Raw genomic sequence first — 23391 nt, 5'->3', positions numbered from 1 at the left:
AAATAAAATAAATTAATAATGCATAACAATAAATAACTGCCTGTAATGATGAATTTCAAAGGCCGAGTCAAAATCATTTCATGAATTCAATACTTCAAATGAGTTTAATCTCATCAAATTAAATCCTCATTACAGTGATAAAGAGTTATTATTGATCTGTGTTACAAAACAGGTTTTTACACATGATAAATAATATTTTCTGAAGCATTAAAGAGAAAATAGTGATTAGAGAAGGGCTACTAATTTCGTTTTGGCATTTTGCGTCGAAAACTTTAAAAGCCTGAATCACTTTTCAAATTGTTGTCACCAAATATTGCCCTGTATTTAAAGAATTTAAATTTAATTGAATTTAAAGAAATTAAATAATGAAGAGTCTGCCTAAATGTATGCATGCTTCTCGCATTCTGATAAAACGACGGTACCTAGAAACATCAGATTCTGAAAAACGTACGTTTTCACCCAAATATGGGCATCTGGAAGCCCAAATTTGGAATTTGTTTAAGAAACTCAACGATTTCAAAGGTAGCAGCGGCAACAATCTACAGAAAAAAAATTATCTCTAACTTGCGAGACTGTGTATCGGAAATTCTCTTTTTAAATTATTTTGCGATATTGCTATTGACTTGAATTTTACGGTTTAAGTGCGAAGAACATGACGTTTAATAAATAAAGGTAACACACGAAACTTTAAACAAAGCCCCTGTGAGTGTAATATAAAATCTGAAAACTTTCAGATTATTAACCCAAAGGTTTTGCCCCGGAAGGACTATTGCTTTCATTTTGCGATTTTGCGTAGCAACCCTATAAACGGCGTATCACTTTTCAAATCATTGCCACCAAATACTATCGCCCTGTATTATATTTGAAGAAATTAAATAACGAAGAATTTGCATAAACGTATATCTGTTTCTCGCATTGTGATAAAACAACGTTACCCAGAAGCATCCAATTTTGAATGACGTCATCCTACTGCGAATATGGGCATTTGAAAGCCGAAATTTGAAATTTAGAATTTGTTTTATTATCGATTTCATATTTTGTAAAGCTTTAACCAATTTTTGATTAAGAAACTCAAGGATTTAAAAGCGAGCAATAATAACACTCTACGGAGAAAAAAAAAACTTTTCATCTTTAGCGGCGCGGAACTGTGCATCGGAAATTCTAAAGATATGCTCATTTTAGAATTATTTTGCGACATTGCTGTTGAACTGAATTTAATGGTTTAATTGCAAAGAACATGATATTTAATAAATAAAGGTAACGCACAAGACGTTAAAAAAACGTAGCTTTGGACGTAATTTAAAATCTGAAACGTTTCAGATATCTTTTTTTTAATCCTTCTGAAGTCAAAGTAAATGGAGAAACGGAAATGGATTATTATTTCAAGGGAACACTAAACATGAATTCCTGAATTCTCTCCAAAAAATTAAATACTTGATATTCAGGACTACTTTAAAATATTTGCGATCCAGATTCACTGATAATGCAAAAACTGCTTTCATTTTTTAAAGAATTCTGTATTGTACGTCAATAAAAGTAATCATTCAAAAATTTTTAATTAAAATTCTTAAATAGATTTTTAGGTTAGATTTCGAAGACTCAAGTGACGTTGGGAGGGGAAGGAAAGCGAATGACAAAAAACATTTTCCAATCTCGAATCTTAGGAATTCGAGGTTTCGAATATCCCACTCTAGTAAAATGATTAAACTAACGAAATTCAATATCACTCAAAATAATTTCAAATTTATAAAGAAATATTAAGTATTTGCAGTGTGGTAATAGATATTTAGTTATGGACAAATGATTGACTTATTTCTTTTAATATAAGCAGGAGAATTTCATTTGAACTACATTTAAAATACAATGTAAATTTTAATTGCATCTTAACCAAAATTATTTATTAGAAGTTTACTATACTTTTTAAAAGTAGTTAAATATTGTACAAAATATATTTTCTACATGTATAAAATCTAATAAGTTCAGAATTAAAAGCCGTTTATGTTCATAATTTAAATAAACTAAATAACGATGAAGTCTCAACGTATTTCTGGATAGTGTTGACAATAGACTTAGCTGAAATTTTACTGTCACAGAGCAGTCTGTCACAGTTGAAAATTTAGAAAATTGAATATGAATTAAGAGTGTTATGTCGTGGAGCGAAAACAATTTTACTTTACACCTGACTGCCACTGGCTCCGACATAGCAATGTGAATACTCTACATCTAAAATTTTAAACACTATTCCAGAATTTTAAATGTTTATTTAATAGAATTTTATTCATATATTTGCAAGTTATACACTATAAACACAATAACAAAAATTTGAACTTATCTGCACCAGCGTGAATAAGCCTGGCATAATTTCTGAACTCGACGCAACTATAGGAGGTAAAATACCGCAAATTCAAACACAAGGGTTTCATCCTTTTCAACGCAGCTAATTTTCTAAATATATTTTGCTAATAACCGCAGCGGGGCAGCGGATTCCATTTCATTCACCCAAAACTCAAATTTTGTAACGCAATGGTATCGCAAAAGACGCATAAAATATCGATTCAAAATCAAAATTAACTCTATAGAATTTCATCCGCTGTTGCCATTCCAGCACAGCCAAGTTTTTCTTCCTGCAGCTGTTGCCAGACTTATCCTCGCTGTATGTGAGAGGTACAACAAAGAGTATCATAGAAGCTTTGCCCAGGCATTTAGAGGCATGTATCTCAAAATAATCTCGAGCTTAGAATGTACACTATTAAAAATCTATGCGCTTCTGTCTGTTGGTTTGCTTGTTGCATTATCTCTTCCGGAACGGCAGCGAGTTGAATTTCGAGAGAGGTACCTACGGATTTTTGGAAGCCATTTCAACCATTTTCATCTTCGTACAATTTTAATTAGCCGACATATAAATGAAAAACTCTGAAAACGCTAATTTTCGCACTCATTTTTCTGAGTGGCAACAGTCTCGCACGCTGGAATAAAAATCTGCTTTATTTCGAAAAGCGTTGCCACTACTCGCTTTTAAATCGTAGAGTTTGTTAATAAAAATGTGTAAGTTTTGCAAAACATGAAATAAAAATATTGGCATCTCCAAACATTAAATATATCATTATTATTATAAGTTTCATAAGAATAAATTGAGTTTAATTAAAAAAATTAAATTTAAATACATATTTAATTAAAGATTCTTTGCGCCATTGCTGCAAGGAATGAAATTTAAATTTAAACAAATTTAAATTCTAAACAAATACGTATAAAAGTAAAAAAGTAGAAAAGCAAATTTAAATTCTAAAAAAAAAAAAAAAAAAAAAAAAAAAAAAAAAAAAAAAAAGCCAAAATAATTTAAAAATATGCAAACATGAAAAAGATTTAATTCTCGAACTAATCTACAATATCATTTAAATTCAGAAGCATAAGCAAATCAAGTGTAAAATCTATCCATGAAAATAAATCTACTAATTCAATAAATTAAAATTAAATTAAACAATTTTTTAAAAAATGCATATGTGAATGATCGTAGAGTAGGCAGGAGACAGACTTATCAAGGGGAAGTTGCCTCCAAACCTAACTCTCCAATCATTCAATTCGTGTTTCGTCATTCATGCAGGCAAGGGTAAAAGTCAAAACCAAAAGTAATTCCAATAAAGTGGTACCCTTAGAAATTAACATTTAAGAATTAAAGTTCAAAAAGGAAAATACTAATTAAGTCTTTTGAGAAACAAGTAAAGTCAAGAATTAAACTTTTTTAAAAAATTAAATTTTTTTAAAATTAATTTTTTATAAAATAATAAAAAATCTAGAAACCAATGTATTTTAGAAATCCTTGTCTACAGAAACTTCCCCTACACGAATATGCATATAAATAAAAAGAAACTATAAAAGAACTATACATAATCCATATAAACCAATAAGAAATAAAAAACAAAAAGGAACAAAAAGAACTAATTCACAATTTTTAAAAATAAATATATATTTAAAAATATAATTTCATATTTAGAAAATACTTAGATACTACATTAAAATTTTTTTAAAAAAAATACTTAAAGCAAGTAAATAGTAAGTTTTAATTCTAACTTACTTACTATATGAGTGTTGGGGTCTGCAAAAGTGTTGTGAAAGAGAAGTATGTGTGTTCTTCAAATTATAAAGATGGCGCTTATGTAGGTAAAGTTGAGTGTCAAGCTGCTATCTTTGTTATAGTACAAAATTTTTTGTAAATATTAATATTAATTAAATTAAATTAAATTAAAAATCCTAAAGGTAGTAATATTAATTATTTAGGGAGTTAAGTAACTGAGCCAATCAAGAGATGTATGTTTGCTTGAAGGAAATTAAAGTGAAGTGGTATGTGAAAAAAAGTAAACTGTTTGTAATTTGAAATGTGTGTTCTGTTGAAAAATTGTGAAAATTGTTAAAAAATTAAGTGAAAGATATTTTGTGTGAAAATTGCAAAAAATTAGTAATTAAAAAGTAATTAAGAATTAGTAATTAAAAATAATTAAGAAAAGTAATTAAGAAAAACTGAAATGTTTTAATATTAAAGTTTTAAAGTAAAATTTCCCAAATTTTTTTTGAAATGAAGTCCTTGAAAAACCTCTAGAATTTCCCAGAAATTTCTCAAAAATTCCTTTAGGAAGTTAAATAAAACTTAAATTTGATGAAAGAAAATATTAAAAGTTTAATGAACTTGATTTAATTGGTATATCAAAACTTAACTAAATACTGGCTAAAGTATGGAAAATTAGAAGAAGAAGATTAAAATCTTCACTCAATTCGGGCTATAATTGAGACTTTTGAAAAGAGTTGGCCCTTTATTAATAAAAGGAAAGAATCCAGTATTGATTAAATATACATATTTACAAAATATTTACAATAAAAATTTACAATAATTTCTCTACTCTTTTATATCCTTCATTACCCTCCAGTTAAGGTTTAACGTAATGTTATCATATCCAAAAGAGCCAAAAAATTATAAAGTAAAGTCAAGGCCTGCCTTTTTAATATATATTTTTAAATATATATTTATTTTTAAAAATTGTGAATTAGTTCTTTTTGTTTCTTTTTGTTTTTTATTTCTTATTGGTTTATGTGGATTATGTATAGTTAGTTCTTTTATAGTTTCTTTTTATTGATATGCATATTCGTGCAGGGAAAGTTTCTGTAGACAAGGATTTCTAAAATACATTGGTTTCTAGATTTTTTTATTATTTTTATAAAAAATTAATTTTTAATTAAAAAAATTAATTTTTTAAAAAAAGTTTAATTCTTGACTTTACTTGTCTCTCAAAAGACTTAATTAGTATTTTCCTTTTTGAACTTTAATTCTTAAATGTTAATACTTTAATGTTAATTTCTAAGGATACCACTTTATTGGAATTACTTTTGGTTTGGACTTTTACCCTTGCCTGCATGAATGACGAAACACGAATTGAATGATTGGAGAGTTAGGTTTGGAGGCAACTTCCCCTTGATAAGTCTGTCTCCTGCCTACTCTACGATCATTCACATATGCATTTTTTTAAAAATTGTTTAATTTAATTTTAATTTATTAAATTAGTAGATTTATTTTCATAGATAGATTTTACACTTGATTTGCTTATGCTTCTGAATTTAAATGATATTGTAGATTAGTTCGAGAATTAAATCTTTTACATGTTTGCATATTTTTAAATTTTTTTTTTAGAATTTAAATTTGCTTTTCTACTTTTTTACTTTTATACGTCTTTGTTTAGAATTTAAATTTGTTTAAATTATTATTATAAGGTTATGTTCTGACAATGTTTCATTAATGACGAAATGTTTCATTAATGTCAGCATTTTAAATAAATAGCTGCTGTTGTCAACTTATTTTGTATCAGATTAAGATAACTGACACGGTATGTTACTGCCATGTTAATTCTTTTATTGATATTGAGAAAAAGTTGTTATAATATATTAAATTTAAATCATGATGTCATATGCATACATATTGTTACGAAATGTAGAAACGCGGTAAAATAGTTTCCCCGCAAAGCAGTTTTAGGGTTACCATAAAATGGCAAGGGAAGGCAGGGCTGCCACATTTGGCGACAAAGTTGGCAATATGCCATGGACGGATGGAGAAACTTCTGGAACGAATTCTTACCGGTTTAGCCCAGAATGTTCTCGAACACAAGCCGAATAATATATAAACCCTGCTGGTCCGCAGTCAGTGAGTGTGCCTCGTCGAAAGGGCGAGTCAGAGTGCCTCGTTTGGAGTGCGAGATAGTGTGTCTCATCTAGTTAGTTCGTGCGGAGACGATCGAGTTGACAGCCGGGCAGCGAGTGCCGAGTGAGTCGTCGAGTGCATCGAAGAGTCTTTTAGTGTATCACGGTTAGTGCATCGTCGAGAGAGTGTGTTAAACTCCGGGAACGACTGAACCGAAGAGTCGGGAGCTGTGCTCTGTGTGTCGTCGAGTGCATCGCGAGTTGTAGCGTGGAGAGTCTCGAGAGTACGTGGAGTTCCGAGAACGACAGAGCAGACTCGGGAGCAGTACTTTGGTGCTTTGCAGTGAAGCTGTCTCCACCGTTATTGCCTAACAGTGTGAAGGCTGTGTCGCTGAATGTGTCAGCGTGTTTATAACAGTTCGACGACTGTACAAGTAATTTTTGAACTGTCCTGATTAATATTAGTAAATAAAGTGTGTTTAGGTATTCCATGAAGTGCTGTCGTCGTTATTCACTCCAAATCCACACGAACCCCGTACGAACGTGAAGGAAGAAAATAACGTAACAACTGGTGTCAGAAAAAAGAAAAGTAACAATAGTAACCTGATGTGTCAAAAGTTTTTGTTTTCTGGTTTGGCAACAAAAAGATTATTTACGAATTGGTTGTTTCTTGGAAAGAAGGAGCTGATTTCATTCACACTGAAATTTTTTTATGCACTTTCTTTTTCGCTGTACACAGAACGGATAAAATTTGCTTTCGTCGTAGCTAACAAGTTTGTATACAGTACATTAAATTAAATTAATAGTTCATTTTATATTCAGTTTTCAGGACGTAGAACTTATAAACATTGTTTTGGCTGTAGCCCGTTCATCTCACGGGCTTGCCAGCTAGTAATCTTTTAAAACCTGGTGTTACAATACTATCGGAAGAAATTAATGATTTTATTATTTTCTTCTGTGATTATTAAAAAATCACTTACCCAGAAGTGTGCCAAAGAATTGACTTCGAAACATCTCCTGATTACTTGACTTGAAAGATTGACCAGTGGTTGACCGGAAAAGACACCAGCGTTGTTGATGAGGATAGACACGTCACCTACTTCTTGTTTAACGCGATTGGCTGCATGAACCACTTCTTGTTCATTGGTGACGTCCACTTTGTATGAAAAGACAGTATGGCCTGCTAATCGAAGTTTCGAAGCAACACTTTCATTATTATCCTAAAACGTAATTTCAAATTTGTTTGACATTAATAAAATTTAAATAAATGAAAAGTTATCATAAATAGTGTTTTATATAAAAAGATATTTTTTAGTGAATGACAATGACATAGCTGCCAACTTTCCCGGTAAAACAAGGCGACTTCTTGTTTCTTATTACATCTCGCGGCAGAAACTGAATCTCCGGTTTTTAATTTTTACATAGAAAATATTTCTACGGAACTAATGATATTTATTGCATTAAGGAAACTTGTAATTTGCAGATTATATTCCCTCCTCCCTTTTCTTCATTATAATTTCATTTTTATTAAATTTTACTTGACCTGCACAGGGCAGATGGGGCTATCCAGAATTCGGGAAACTTCCCAGGGTGTTGGTAGCCGTACATCCGCTATGTCACCTGATATCGATTGTTTGAAAGTGGATAAATTCGAAAGATAAATTAATAGTAAACATATTAAATTCAGGGGAGTAAAGATGGACCTAATTCTTTACTTCAAAGAAGTGGGTAGTTTCATGTAAACATATTAAATTCAAGGTAGTAGATGGATCTAATTCTTTACATCATAGAAGTGGATAGTTTCATGTAAACATATTAAATCCAGGTGAATAGATGGATCTAATTCTTTCTTTCGTAGAAGTGGGTAGTTTCATGTCCCACCACTCCGACGATTCCATATCGATACCAGCACTTTATGCAAGTTGTTGACTATTCACTTAGATATTCAAATAAGTGTCCTGGCTGCTTTAATTAAAGTACATTCTTCTTGGTATAAACTGAACTTCATTAAAATGCCGAGTATCTCTTGGGTCCTGGTGAACAAGGCCCGATTTTAAACCCAAGCATCTTTATTCAAACTGGCTGCGCTGGTGAGAACAACCCCGCCCTCTCCTGGATCTGAAATATCTTTATCTATTGTAGACATATCTAAAACATTTTTATGAAAATTTAGCCAATGTTTTACCAGTATCTAACTTTGTATCTAATTTTATTTTAGGTTAGTGGAGGGTGTCTTAGTAAGTTTATCTTTGCAATCGTATATACATTAATTATCAATTTTATTTTCATCGTATTTAAAAGCATTTTGAGAGCCTTTCTTACTCAGGGTCTTCTGAGTATAAAAGTGTGGGAAAACTGCAAAATGAAACCAGCTAAAGCGCATAAAATTTTGATGCTCTTTAGCATAAAAAAGTAGTCATTTTTTTTTAAGCAGGAAATGTGAAAAACGTGCAGTGCCCTCGCCGAGACTCGAGCCCTGTACATCTCGAATACGCTTCGAGTAGCTTCCGATTACACCACGAAAGCATGAAGAAAAGAGGGAGAAAATAATTTAATCTAATTCAGTATCAATATATTTTATGCCAGAATCGTTAGTCTACATGCAATAGCTATAGAATTATCAACAATTTAAAACTTGGATGTGCCGACTTAAGCCAAACGAACGGCCATTTGTTTACATTTGAAACTCAGTAGAATAGTGATTTGATCCAATTTCTGCACCTTCAATGTCTTTTTGCCAAGTGGGGCCAAAAGCAAATTTTCAGTTTTGTGCATTGAAAAATATGCTTTCTTGCCCTCTTGCAGAATTGCCTCTTTTTGTGTAGAAACTCTAATTTTAATTGCAAATTTTTTTTAACTGTTTTAACTGTATTTCGTGTCTTTCAATTTTTTCTATTTTACAGTTTTTAATGGGAATGTTTTGAGTTTTTATGTATTTTTGTTTTTCCACGTAGTGAGAACAGAATTAATTGAATGAGAAATGTATCTCTAATGAAATTCGAGGAAGTAAGTTTAAATGAAATGCAGCAAAAATGTGTATAATTTAATAAGCCATACAGTGAAGTCATATATGATATCCACACCAGATATTTTAATAATTATTTCAAGATGTATGTAATTTTTTACAATTATAGAAATATTGGAAAGATATTGTTTTATTAAAACAGCCTGATAATTTCTTCATAACGAATTTTCATCTGTTTATTGTTATTATACTAACAATATAACAATAAACAGATGAAAATTCGTACTGTTTTACTACTGTATAAAATACTGTTTATTGTTATTAGGTATCGTACTACGTTCTAATTGTGAATTTTGATGAAATTTTTCAAAAATATTTTATTTATATTAAAGCATATAAATCAAATTTCCCCAAACTACTTTTATTTTGTTTCTCCGGTGTTAAAAGCAGAATTATGGCTGTTATTCTTCTACATCGTAAACTGGATGTTTCTGTTTAACAACCAGGAAGCCTATGTCTAAAGGTACACAGAGTTCTCTAGAATTGGTTTAAAATGAAAAATTTTTAATTTGCATACTTTAGTGATGTTCATATGATGACTTTGAACCTTTATTTTTTGTTATTAAGTGCTCGGGAACAAGATTAGTTTTGCAATTTTATTTCCATATTTGGCAACACTTTCTTTTCCTTTTGTTTGCGTTTGCATTACATGAAACGTATTTTTTGAGAAACTTGAATTTTTCAACTTTTCTTTTACGAAAAGAACTTTACTTAAGATAAACTTTCCACAAATACTTTATGAAATATTCTGAATTAAATGGACTAAAAGGTTATTGTTTATGTACATACCTAAATTTTTTCAAACAATTTTGTAAATGAAGAGAGAAACTTTCTCAAAAATAACTAGTGCATGTACTCACACAGGTATATTTACTTTTTCCCTTTGACCTTAGTCTGTTTAATTCCTTAATTAATATAAGTGACTAGTGAAGAAGTAAAACATTGATAAATACTTTTTGGGCGGAACATACTTAGTAATCCTTAAAGTTTAAAGCATTTTTAATCCAAAATGTAAAGTGGGACCCTTGCGCATAAAAGAAACATTCATTGTTGGATGGATAATAGAAGTCTGTATAGTTTAGTGACATTTACGCAAAAATCACATCTTGTTTATTTTTCGATAACTTGCAACAGCGATTTTGCGGTAGTTTAAAAATTATATACGTCTTTCTATAACCTTGACAGAGTATTCGCTACTTTTATTTTATGTTTCAAACATCAAAATGTGTTAAATAAAATACATGTTTTGTCCTCCACATAATATAATTTTATTTTTGTATAACTGAAAAATAATCACTTTGGGTTAACTAAAAATGAAAAATATAAATTTCTGTCTCTCTTTTTTAAAATTTTATTTAGCAACATGCTTAATTAACAATTAAATGTGATACAAAATTATGAATGAAAAATCTTTATTATTCGATGCATATACTTGAGCAGTGGTCTGCTATTTTTGAAAGAGTTTCAAGACATGAAAAAAGCATCAATGTTATTAATCAGTATATCAATATACTTTGCACATTGTTACCTTCTGGATTACCTGGCAGTATGAAAGTTTCAGGTATTTGTGAATTTAGAACACTTAGTGGTTTTAACTGTTTTAAAAAATCATGAAAGAAAGTACATCATACTTTAGACTTTCATTTGTTTCGCTCTCTTCAAAATTTCTTTCTTGGTATAAAATTCAGTTCAGACGATTCAGTGATACGAGGCTGTATCAGCTTTTTTTCTAATAAATTCAGGTTCCTTTGTGAATGAGGGATTACGAAGCTCATTAAAAGAAAGTAAAACTTTATCGAACAAAACGGGCAGTATACATGTGACTGATTATTGTTGTTTCTATAAATAAAAAAGCCTTGAGAAACATAGAAAAAATTCATCCTGACTTTTCAAACAACCGGATATAATTTAGAAATATTCAAAAGTAGTGTTTTGAACACTTAAATTGCTTTAAAAATAGTAAAATTCTTTCCAAATGGAAAACTCAAAAGGTTTAAATTAAATTAACAAGAATTTCACTTTTTAAAAATAATTATGACTACTTAGAAACGTTAATGAATAACTATTGATGCTCTATAATCAGGAAAATATATCCCACCGATGTATAAATTTTAAATTTTAGGGCTATTATTTTAATTAACCGCTTATTTATAATTTCAGTAGTTACTATATTTTCTTCGTTCCATTTCTTCATGAAAAATGGAAATAAGTAGAGAGTATTTAAGCTGAGGTTTGTGGATTGTAAGACAGAGTGTTTTGACTCTCGAGGAGACATTTCTTTAGTTCTGCCATCTCTGTTATGTTTGCAGTTATTCGGCTTTGCTGCCAACATTTAAATTGTTATGCCGGTTAGCGTTTGCTGAACCAGCTTACATTTGAATTAATTAAGTAACCTTTGACTACTAGCCTACGCTTTAATTTAAATTTCACTGTTTAGTTACCTTGCCACAAGTGGTGGTCTATCTTGTTAGTACAACTATAAGTGTATAGTATAAGTGTGTATGCATCTTGTTAGTATAAGTGCGTTTATTGTCAACGCTTTGTGTTTAAATAAAAAGATTTGTTACACCTTACTCTCTCACCTCAGCACCTTACTCTCTTAAAATTAATATGTCATGTGTAACGGTGAATTTGTATAAAACTGTATATAAAAACATTTTATATATTATCTTATATAAAGTGTTTATCAAATTAAATTAAACTAAACAGAGTTATTAATTTAAATCAACTTAATATAATACAGCAAGATATAACTCAGTCGTGTAAAGAAAAATATGTCTTGGCGGCGAAACGATCACGTCGAAATGACCACGGCGAATAGTCCCATTCAGTCAGACGATTGTATAAATCTCATACAGCCTTTTAGTCATAAGTTCCGTTCACACCTGCAAGACAGGGTCAAAGCCGTAGCCAATTAGGGAAGCTAAATTTGCGCATGCGTAGATGTGTCTACAGATTTCCCGCTCATAGGTTTTGTGCATTCGCTCTGATTGGTCGACTCTTTTACCAAGTAAGTATAAAGTTGGAAACTTCGAACTTTATGCCAATACCAGTCAGATTCCCTAAAGGCCCGTCCACACGAGGACGCTCCCGACGTAGTTGACGCAACTTTTTTGACGCCGGCGTAAATTCGCATGACGCAGAAGACGTAAAACTGAGTACGCTCCTGTTCCAAGGAGGTTAGAATAGAAGGAGGGAGGGTTCGCAGTTTCCTCCACTATCGGGGAATGAAACTCCGCCGAACAAGCGGCGTCCATGTTTGTGACTTCAAAACATTGCATTACGGCAGTGACATGTACGTGTTTCTAAGCTGTTCCGTGCATTTATTTTCCAGTAAAAATATGTTAAATTTATAATGAAATCCCTCGCTATTGTTGAATTTTTGTTTTAAAGTAATAAAGATGATATCCATAATTTACTATGTACAGCAAATTATTAAGAAATAGTTCGAAATCTAAATGCACGCGCATAACATTAAAGCCTTTAAAAAATGATTTTTCTGCATATTTCACGAATTTTCTTAGGTTAGAAAATAAATCTTAATAAAATAAAACAGATTTATGTGAATTCATTGATTTCAGTTTATGCGCATTTCATATTTATTAATCTCAAAGAAACTGCCTTTAATTAAGTTGAATTACAGAAATACACCTATATAAGTTTTTGGATACATCTTTCCACATGTTCAATTGTGTAAATATTTTACTTAATTTTATCACTATACTGCCCAGAAATTTGTAAGTTTATGCAAAAAATTTTTAACAACAGAACAGTTTATCTTAACTTAAAAAAATGAATAATAATTAATATATAAAGAAAAGCATTGCTTTATTTAACACCTTTACAATTAATAAAAATAGTAACAATTGATTTCTTACTTTTCATGAAAGTTATAAAACGAATTAACTAAAACGTTCAAATTATACAATTTAAATCCTACCATATAGCATTGTATCTTAAGGAACGAAGATACCAGCTATAAACAGAAACATTAAAATGTATTTTTTTGATTATAGTTATATTAAATAACCTATTTTAAGTCCTTTTTTTTCACATCTGGAAAGAAAACCACATGACATTGTGATATTTTTGACATAGTTGTCATATTACATAAAAAAAAGAAAATTAATAGTTACGTGTGAAAAATAATGCCCGGAATTTTTTTCGAGAATCTATTTGTGCATTAATATGCAATACAAGCTGACATGCTTCAAAAAGAAAAGAAAAAAATGTTGCAATGACAGACTTCCTTGCACAAGTCACGGTGATGACAGGAAGATGGCCGCCAAGCTTCACCGTTTGAGTTGAACCTTCCCTCCTTCTATTCTAACCTCCTTGTCCTGTTCAGCTTTTTCGCCCGCGACGCGCGCGTATAGCCAATAGCCGACCGAGTTCTTATCACGTGTCATAATCAGAAAACCTTCTTGCTTACCCGTTTCAATATGGCGTCAGAACCACACAGAGATGAGGTTTTGCTTAGAAATATCATAAGTGTATACAGCAATAAAATAATCACGCCATCTTCAATAGAATAATCAGCATTGTTCACGCCATCTTCAGATTTCTCAAACGGTATATATTGGTATAAATTTAAAATTCTCATTAAAGGGGAAAACTGTATATTTATAAAGCAATGATCCGACCAGTATATCCATATGCTTCACCTATTTATAACACCGTAAGTAATATGAACCTAAATAAATTACAGTTTCTACGAAATCAAAGTTTCTGCCCTACAAAATTCTCCTTAATTATTATAAAATTGGCTATATCATGTGTAATAAAAAGCTCTATAAATATCCCAATATTAAATACACCAAAAACTAACTTCAGCAATATAACAACTTCTAAAATAAAGCAGTTGACTGTGAAAGAATATTCAATAAAATACAATTCAATTACGAAATTTTGGAGGAAAGTTACACCTTGTGTCATACAGCAATCATTTATTGAAATTTAATTAAATTATTTTTGCAGCGATTTCTACTTGCTACATTATTTTTCATAAACAGTCCTGTCACAGATAGCTGAGTGGTCAGCGCGCTGCTTTGCGAATCGAAAGTTTACGAGTTCGTATCTCACCCGTATCCAGTATATAAATTCAGTTAGCTTTTCTCATTTTAAAACGTGTTTCTTATATTTAATCATGAATCATTATTTTCTTATTTTACCTATTATTATTGTTTTCATTTCTTATTTTATTCATTATTATTATTGTTGTTAATTTAGTTTAAAAATGTGCATTGCAGATAGAAATCCTTATGTAATAATATATCTGCATCTCTTTATCATATATCATCTATAAATTATCTTTAGTTTTACTTTATTGCATATTTTATCATGCACATAATTTCTCATAAGTTGTACAAAGTTTGAACCTCATTCTAAATTTAAAAATAAATAAAAAGAAAAACAAAAGACCAAGGGAGGGGGAGTTAAAAAAATATGAAGTTGGTTTTATTATATGGTGGATGGTGTATATAAAGAGAATTAAGTGATTTAATTCTCTTTATATACTGTATTCCAAACCAGTTTTATAAATCCTAATTTTCATACAATATAGAATCTGCAAGTCTGTCAAACTGGTCTATACTCATCCTGAAGTAATTAAAAAACAAGTAATATAAAAAAAAATAAATAAATAAAAAAATTAAGTCAATTCCTACTTAGTTCCACAAAGAAAAATTAAAAAAATACAAATAAATAAATAAAAATACAAACAGAATTTTTTAAAATAAAAAATTTAAAAAATTTTAATATGTGAAAAAGCTGTATTAACATCAAGTGTCATTCACTACAAGTTTAAAAAATTGTATTTGAACTTGAGTGGATGAATAAAAAGCATTTTATGTACTGAAAATTTGAACAAGATATAGGGAGAGTGTGAGATAATAGTAGGAATTTAATAATTCCGGATATTCATTTCGCAAACGAGGCAGAGAGGGAAAAAAAAAAATCTAAAATCTCTTTGAACATGTCGCTCTAAATAAATCTTTCTGACTCATTCTTGCCATTTTTTGCGGTTTTGCCTCTGCTTAATAATTGCACTTAATAGTAAAATTTCAGCTATTAAAAAAAAAATCATCTGATTCGGACAACTTGCCGCAAAACATGCAGAAGCACAGCGAAGTAATAAGATACAGAGCTCTGTTGACGCTATATTACAGCGTCACGTGATTTTTGCGCAAAATAATTCTATTGGTTAAACGCATTCTTCGCAAGCGTACTCGTTTGGACGCTTTTACGCTGGTAACGTAAAAGCGCGTTCATCAGCTACGTTTCGAGCGTACTCGTGTGGACGGGCCTTTACTCTTGTCAAGCCTATGCTGGTTTTCGGTCTCATGTTTTGTTTTCTATAACCTTGTGGTGCATGGTCACCCCCTCTCTTTATCTCAGACCTCTTCTTACCCGTCTGACTGTTACGTCATGTGCCCATACGGCAGAATTATCAATGAGCCGGCAACATCGCATATATTAGCGATAGCCCGGCAATATATGTATTGATTGATTGATTTATGCCAAAATACGCCTCTGCTTGCTGCAGACTCCAAGTTAGATTTCAGGAGGAAGCGGCATATTTATATTGCCATTATCAGGCCCTTTTTTGCCTACGCATCGCCTGCCTGGCCTTGCGGTTCGCACAATTGACCTACTTAAATTACAGATCACTCAAAATAAGCTCTTGTGTCTGATTACTCGTGCACATCGCTTTGTCTCCAATGATACGGTCCATAGAGACCTGCAGATCGAAACTGTGGATAAGTTTCTCCACAGAATGAAAGGCAACTTCTTCAAGAATGCTCGGACTTGTTCTCACCTGGGACAACTTAATGTTTTAAATTATGAAATTCTCGACATGGACTCAGATATTAGACCTCACCCGTGACTCAAACTTTCCTACCCAATTTTGTACATATTCATGTATATATTGTTTTACCTTATTTTATCCTTTATGCATCTTGTATTTCATAGTATTTTATTGTAACTTTTTCCCAGTTATCTTTTAACTCGTACGTTTTGTGTAATTGCTCATGCATTGTATGTATTTATGAATGCTTAAATTATCATGATCTTGTCTTTGTCTCCTAGCATAGTGCAGACAAGCCTCACAGTTGGCCCTCGCTGCTCCTATTCGTTTGTATCCTCCTCTGTCTTTGGCCGTTTTCGGACTGTGACTCCTGGTCACCCTCTTTTACCCAACTTAGACCTCCACTTTACTACGTCCGGCATTTTCTAACATCATGTGCCTTCTTGGCCTTGCTTATCATCGAGCCAGATACGTTGCGCCTAGCGCGATATTCCGGCTATATCGGTACGGATACGGATACGGATTTATGCCAAAATCCCTAAACCAGTTTTTGTGACGTAGCAAGGGAAGCTCGGCTTAAGCCGAGCTTCTAGCAGCCGAGCCTGGTTCGCTGCTAGAAGCTCGGCTTAAACCAGATGTGACATTTACATCCCTGTCTGAACGGAGCCTTAGAGTTTGGATCTAGTTTATGCTCCCAAAGTAAGCGAAACTCTAAAATTCTTATATAATGCGTTCAACACTTTTGTTTTTCGGATAATAAATTAAATATTTCCTTTTGGTTTCCTTTTTCCCTTCTGTCTATTTTAATTGTCTATGGATTTTACCAGGGGTGAATTTAAAATGAAAGAATATGGAATGATTTTTACAATAATGTTAAAATCTTTTAATGAGACTTAAAAATAGATAGCAGTTTCATTATCATAAATAACGATTTTTTTGTTCCCGATATATACGTATACTTCTGGAATGAACGAAATGGAGTAAAGAGCGACCCAAAAAAACTGCAATACGAGATACAAACATTTTTTTAAAAAATAGCTTGTCAACTTACTAGATTTTTTGTACCGAAAAATAGTTCATTTTTTTCACACGACTAATGTGAGGACAAATGCATAGAGAACACAACTGACTTTAAATGGTTTAATTAATATTATTAAGCAAATTTGATCAGCCTACATTTTTTACGGCGCAACATATTTCTAGTGACTTTAGATAAGAAGATGATTGGAAATACAACATGGATGCAGCCGTCCAGTGTCCTTTTTGCTGTTTACATAGCTGCTGCTTATCTTAAATGAAACATAACAGTGGTAAATTGAAATTATTTTCCTTTCTGTTCCTTAATTTAGAGCGAAATTCACGGCAGGCTCTTTTAATTGCTTAGAACTGTTCATGTATTAAAAAATCTGATGCGGACACCATATAGCTTCCTTGTACGGAATATTAAATTATACGCATTTTTAATGCATTTAATTTATCTGTAATGAATTTAATTTATCTGTAATGTATAATGTAATTTAAATTTATTTCCTAGAATTTTATTACAGATAGATTTCTTATTCAATTAATTTCGTTCTCACTTCCTGGTAAGGCAAAAATGCATAAAATTTCAAAATATCTCATTAAAAATTCAAAAATGTAACAAAATATAAAACACCAAATACAGTTAAAACATTTAAAAAAACAGTTTTTACAATTAAAATTAGAATTTCTACGCAAAAACAAGCAATTCGGCCAGCAGGGCAGATTTTTCAGTGCACAAAACTGAAAGTTTATTTTTGGTCCCCTCGCAGAAAAACACTGAAGGTGCAGAAACTGACTTTCTTCTGCTAAGTTTCAAATGTAAACAAATAAGGCTGCTATGGTAAACAAAAATTAGGCTTAGTCGCATTTGAACAATTTTTAAATTGTTGATAATTCTACAAATTTTGCATGCAGTTTAACTAAAGAATAAAAAACCTTAATCGGAAGATAAGAATAGCATTATTCAATAATTTTTAAAGCAAAAAATGCACAATTTAACAATATATAAGGATAAAAAAAATTGAGCTAACTGAGCCGAATAACAGAGTGGATATATATATATATATATGTATACTTTTGGTTCGGCCGATGGCAACCAAAAAGAGAGGTGCACAACTACATTCTACAGCAGTCCTGTATGCAAAATTTCACCGTTCTGAGGATACTCGTGTTTGTGCTATGCAAGATACATTTATACATACATACATACGTATGTACGTACAAACGTCACGAAAAATTCTCTTCTGAATCCATTTTGAATTGATTTTATAATCCGTTTGGGGAGAAATAGTCCTTTAATCTGTCCTTGCTTACAGATGTCACTCAAAAACATTGTTAAATTGCATTCGATAGCAGTCAAAATGGATATTTTCGTTGAAATATAATGCCCGAATTTTTCGTTATTACAATATTTCCTTCACTTTGTAAAAGGAAGTTAAAAAAATTGAATTATTAATTAATAAAAAGCTCATAATAATAAAAGTTCTGTTTTAAATTATGTGTAAAGACTACTGTGTAGAAACTACTACTATATTCAAAGTGCAAGCCACAGAATGACCATGAGTGGTACATTGCATGCCCGAATGTAATTATGGCAGGAATCTGCTAATTATCGATCGAGTTTAGTCGTATGTCACGAATGAGCTATCACATTACTGCAGTCAATCGCACAGCTATGTTTGACAGCTGTAAAGGAAAAGAGATTATATATTCAACTGCATTGGATTAATTTATATTTGACTCATAATAACCACTATACTGTGTTCAGCTGCTGTTCAATTTTCATGAGTCATGAATTTCGAAACGTTTCAAATTTATTTTTAAATTAAAGAGAGCGTGATAATTTTCAGTTACTCTCCACGTTCCGATGATTCAACGTAATAAATGAGACAACAGTTTTTGGATCGATGGAGTTCTGTGATAAGAAGAACTTACAAAAGATTGGTTGTCAAAATAATTCCGTTGAACAAAAAACATTTTATCGCTAATTTAACGAAACAAAAGATAAATACGGTTTCTGCACGCTGAAATCCCTGTGAATTAAAAGGGATTAATAATTAAAAATAATTAATTAAAATAACTACGATAATAAACTTACTTTAATTAATTAATAAGTACAATAATAAACATACTGCTTATGAAAATGAAAGCGGATATTTTAAGATACGCAGTGAGGTGTATAAAAATTCTACTGAACAGAAAACATAGTGTTACGAATATTAACGGAAATGATAATATATATAACACATATGAGTTAGATTTTAAGGTACTTATGTACTCTGCCATTGACCGTTTCAGACAATGCCTCTAAACAGTGCAATTTGTCACCGATAATGGATAAGCTTGATGTCACAACGCATTCACAAGCTTTGGTTTTATGTGACCTATCATCTTCAGCAAAGTAAGTTAGGTTTTGTCAGGAAGTTATAAATTCACTGCCATTTCTTTGTTTATCTCTTATATTTTGAAGAAAAGGATTAAAAATTTAAAACCTGTCTTCTACAGAACAGCAAGCAGTGGAGTATTTTATGATTTGTGGGGCCTGTTATACTGATGCTTATACTCAAAGCATTAAAAGATTGAGGTATTAATCTAGTGCTGTGGGAATGAAATGGGATGTAGCATGATCGCAGATCAGACTGCAGCGTATTCGGGAGGTCCAAGGTTCGAGTCCCGGCGAGAGCACTGCTAATTTTTCACAAGTCCTGCTTTTTAAAAAAAAAAAAAAAAAAAAAAAAAAAACCTGATGACTCTACAGTGGAGCGCGAACTAAAAGGTGGTGTGTCACCAGGAGTTGGCGACTGGATCGCTCCACCCCCAGTCGCCCTTTAAATAGGGGAATATATAAGGAATTTTCAGTCTCCTTTTCGTATGCCGTCGAATGTAAATGGAAGCACACTCGACGAGGGGTATTCGAGAGGTCCAAGCTCGAATCCTAGCGAGAACACTGCATATTTTTCACGTATCCTGCTTCATCGCCCCCCCCCCCTAATAAAAAACTAATGACTCAAGACTATCAGGATTATATTTGCTTTAAGAAAGTGCTACTGTTTCCCTAATTTTATGTGACTTCCTTTTCTTATCGCATGTCAAAAGTAAGGCTAGCGAAGCATATTCCTTGGGAAAATTTATGTTAAATTTCCCAAGGAAAGGTCACTTGCTGAAAGTGATGAAAAATGTAATCAGTGAAACATCAAATTTTGCTTGATGTACATTCTGAACTAAATTCTGTCGATTTCGATGACGGAACAAAACATTTCTGTAGGAGTTTTCTTCCAGTTTGATGGAAAATCGTTCGGAAGCACTGTCTAGATTTACTTGTAGAATTAAAGTATGTCGGCACGGCTGTGGCAGTAATCCTACTATATATTTCTTCTACATAATGGTGATTATCCGTAATCACATCGTTATAGTTGACTCTTAAACATGTAGGTTTGAACAATAAGGTTATACGCAGATATTTTTAAAAAACCTAATCTGAATTTTGCTTTCGAAATTTATAAAAATTAAAAAAAAAGTACAGGAGGCAAAAAAGAAACAATTAAAATAGTTACAAATATCATAATTACAAAATATATATAGGATGTTTCAGCAAATCGATTACAAACTTTCAGGAGAAAGACTATACCTAGACGATGGAAAATCAATTAGCAATGCATGGTCGAAAAGGGTTTCCTGGCGCAGTAGCGACAACTCAAAACACAAGAAAGGAAGAACATGAACAGGGTGATGAAACATGTTTATTATGCTTAGTGCAGCAGAAATCAAGAAATAAAACAAAAATACACAACGGTCGTCATCGAAGAAGGTGTTCGAAATTACGACCCGGAACAATAATGGCACATATCCGGCACATGGAAGATCTGATGTTCTCGAAAATATCGGGTATATCCCGGACTTCTTCAGCAGCCGTCACGATACGTGCAACAAATTCCTCAGCAATTCTAACGGGGGTTTCGTACACTAATGTCGTGACGAACTCCTTCAGAGGATGTAGTCAAAGCAAGTGAGGTCTGACGATTTTGCTGGCCAATGCATCGGACCACCCCTGCCGATTCGACGTTAAGGATAGTTTCGAAAACCTTCTTTGATGACGATCGTCCGTTTATGCTCTTATTTCTTGGTTTCCAATGCACTAAGGATAATAAACATATATTCTCACCTTTTTCGTATCCTAACTTTCTTGTGTTTCGTGTCGTCGCTAGCGCGCCAGAAAAGCGTTTCCGATCATGCATTGCTATGTGTTTTCCCATCGTCTGCCTAGGTGTGCTCTATCTTTCCTAAAGGTTTGTAACCGATTTGCTGAAACACCCTGTATTCTGCCCTGTTTTATCATTTATTACCATAAGCGAAAATTTCCCAACATTTGAACATTGATTTTTCATATATTTGAAGATTTTACAATAGTGTCTTCGGTAATGGGAGAAATAGAAACAAATGAAAGATAAATCACATCTACGTAAAATTAACTGTAGTAATTACTGTGCTACTGTAATAATTTCGCAGTCACCTTCTGTTGCTAATATTGTTGCAAATTCATAACTGGTAAGTATATATTTAATTGAGAAGTTGCAATGCTGCGTACATGATCGTCTTAACTAAAACCATTTACTTGAATAATCAATTTCTGCAAAGTATGTTGCGTCTCCATTTTATCGACTTACTTATATTGGTTGAAATTGCTGATGATAAATTAGCAGCAGCATCAGTTACCAACATAGAACATTAGCTCAATCACAAAATTAAATTCTTATACTAAATATGCGAAACCTAACAGTACGGACCATGTTGTTAACATAAGCACTTTTAGCAGGTTATATTAACACCTTGACATACAAATAAGAGAGGGGGGGAAACATACAAAGCAGGATCAGGCCACGTCCGCAGCAATTAAATAACCTAATAATATACTGCGCGGCGTTCGCCGAAGAAATTTTTTAACGTCTCAGAGACGTCAACGTCTACAATGACACATGAAATGAATGATGTCTCACAGACGTCAATGTATGTTAAAGGGTTAATCTCTGATATGAAATCTAGTCTACTTGAAACTGAAGCTCGAGTACAGCACAGTTGCAGAATCATTTGAATTTCCTCATTTCCTGATATCCTTCTAAGTAAATGTAACAGCCAAGACTTGTGAATTTTATTTTTATCAATCAAAAAGGGGGGAAGAATTCATTCTTTCGGGCAACCAAAAAAAGTGTAGTCCTCGAAAGAAAAAATGCAAATAACTAGGGCGAAAAGGTGATCTAGCAGTCCTACTTCTAGACCAGCACAAGAATAACTACAGTTAAATTTACAAATAGCGGTAGATAAGCAGGAAATGAAGAAAACAGACAAAAGTCGAACGAAGTAGTAGTTAAATATGCATAAAGGACACATTTACATAAATACAGAGTGCGGCAAGGAAATTACCTTATTTTAAAAGTGAATAACGCAGATAGTACAAGCGATATCAGCTTAATTTTTTTCCAAGTTATAGAGAAACACTTAAAGTTTTTTTTTTAATTACGGTTTAAAAATAATATCTTTAAGGCGGTCTCCGTTCTGGTCAATGCATTGAGATAGTCGAGTTTTGAAGTTTTTTTCCACTTTTACCAGCATATGAACGGGTATGTTGTCAATTAGCAACTTGAATATTGTTCTTCAGTTGAGCCAGGGTCTTTGGACGGTAGAGATTTCGGATAGCCCCATAAAAAGAAATCACACGGCGCTAAATCAGGCGAGCGCGCTGGCCACTGACAATCGCCGCGTAAAGTGATAAAGCGTCCAGGGAAATGTTCTCCAAAAAATCATGGTCTAATGATGCCTATTCTGGACGATGCACACCAAACAGTCACACGTTCTGTATGGAGGGGCTGCTCATGAAATTCACGGGGATTCGTACCACTCCATTATCGCATGTTTTGCTTAATGTATGCTGCAATCAGAAAGATGAAAAATGAGCCTCATCGCTAAAGAACACAAGGGCATCATGAGGCGTATTGTCAAGAACGGCTTTGCATGCATTTTTTCGTGAAAGAAAATCGCGTGGATTACGTTTTTGCACCACTGCCAATTTATATGGATGAAAATGCAGTACGTTTAAAAGTACGACTCCACGGAGAACGCGTGCTTTTCTATCGTCCACTGCATGATTGGTACTAAACTTGCATGACATAAAACTTCAGATACCGCTCCTTTCAATGAGCGCCACCCCACCTTTCTCGGAATAAATGCCGCTAGATGGCGCGCGTTTCAAATAAGGAAGTTTCGCTGCCGCACCCTGTATATTTAACTATCAAATAAATATGTTGGGTTGAAACATAAGTAATGACCGTTTATGTTGTCTTTAAAATTACGCGGTAAAAAT

The 23391-nt window shown here is 32.3% G+C and overlaps 1 protein-coding gene across 3 annotated transcripts in view; it reads right to left on the bottom strand.

Annotated features, from left to right (window-relative positions):
• Positions 1–23391, bottom strand: part of LOC146998620 (17-beta-hydroxysteroid dehydrogenase 13-like) — a 66449-nt gene that overhangs the window by 17242 nt on the left and 25816 nt on the right. For all 3 annotated transcript variants that reach the window (XM_085811348.1, XM_085811349.1, XM_085811347.1), the window contains one exon: positions 7161–7400. In XM_085811348.1, coding sequence (XP_085667474.1) covers positions 7161–7400 — 240 coding nt within the window. The remainder of the gene's footprint in view (positions 1–7160; positions 7401–23391) is intronic.

This window comes from Stegodyphus dumicola, chromosome 2 (assembly GCF_044657685.1).
Source record: "Stegodyphus dumicola isolate Sdum_Otavi_A_Nest chromosome 2, ASM4465768v1".
Lineage (NCBI taxonomy): Eukaryota > Metazoa > Arthropoda > Arachnida > Araneae > Eresidae > Stegodyphus > Stegodyphus dumicola.
Note: the sequence above shows the minus strand (reverse complement) of the source record. Positions and strands in the feature narration are given on the sequence as shown.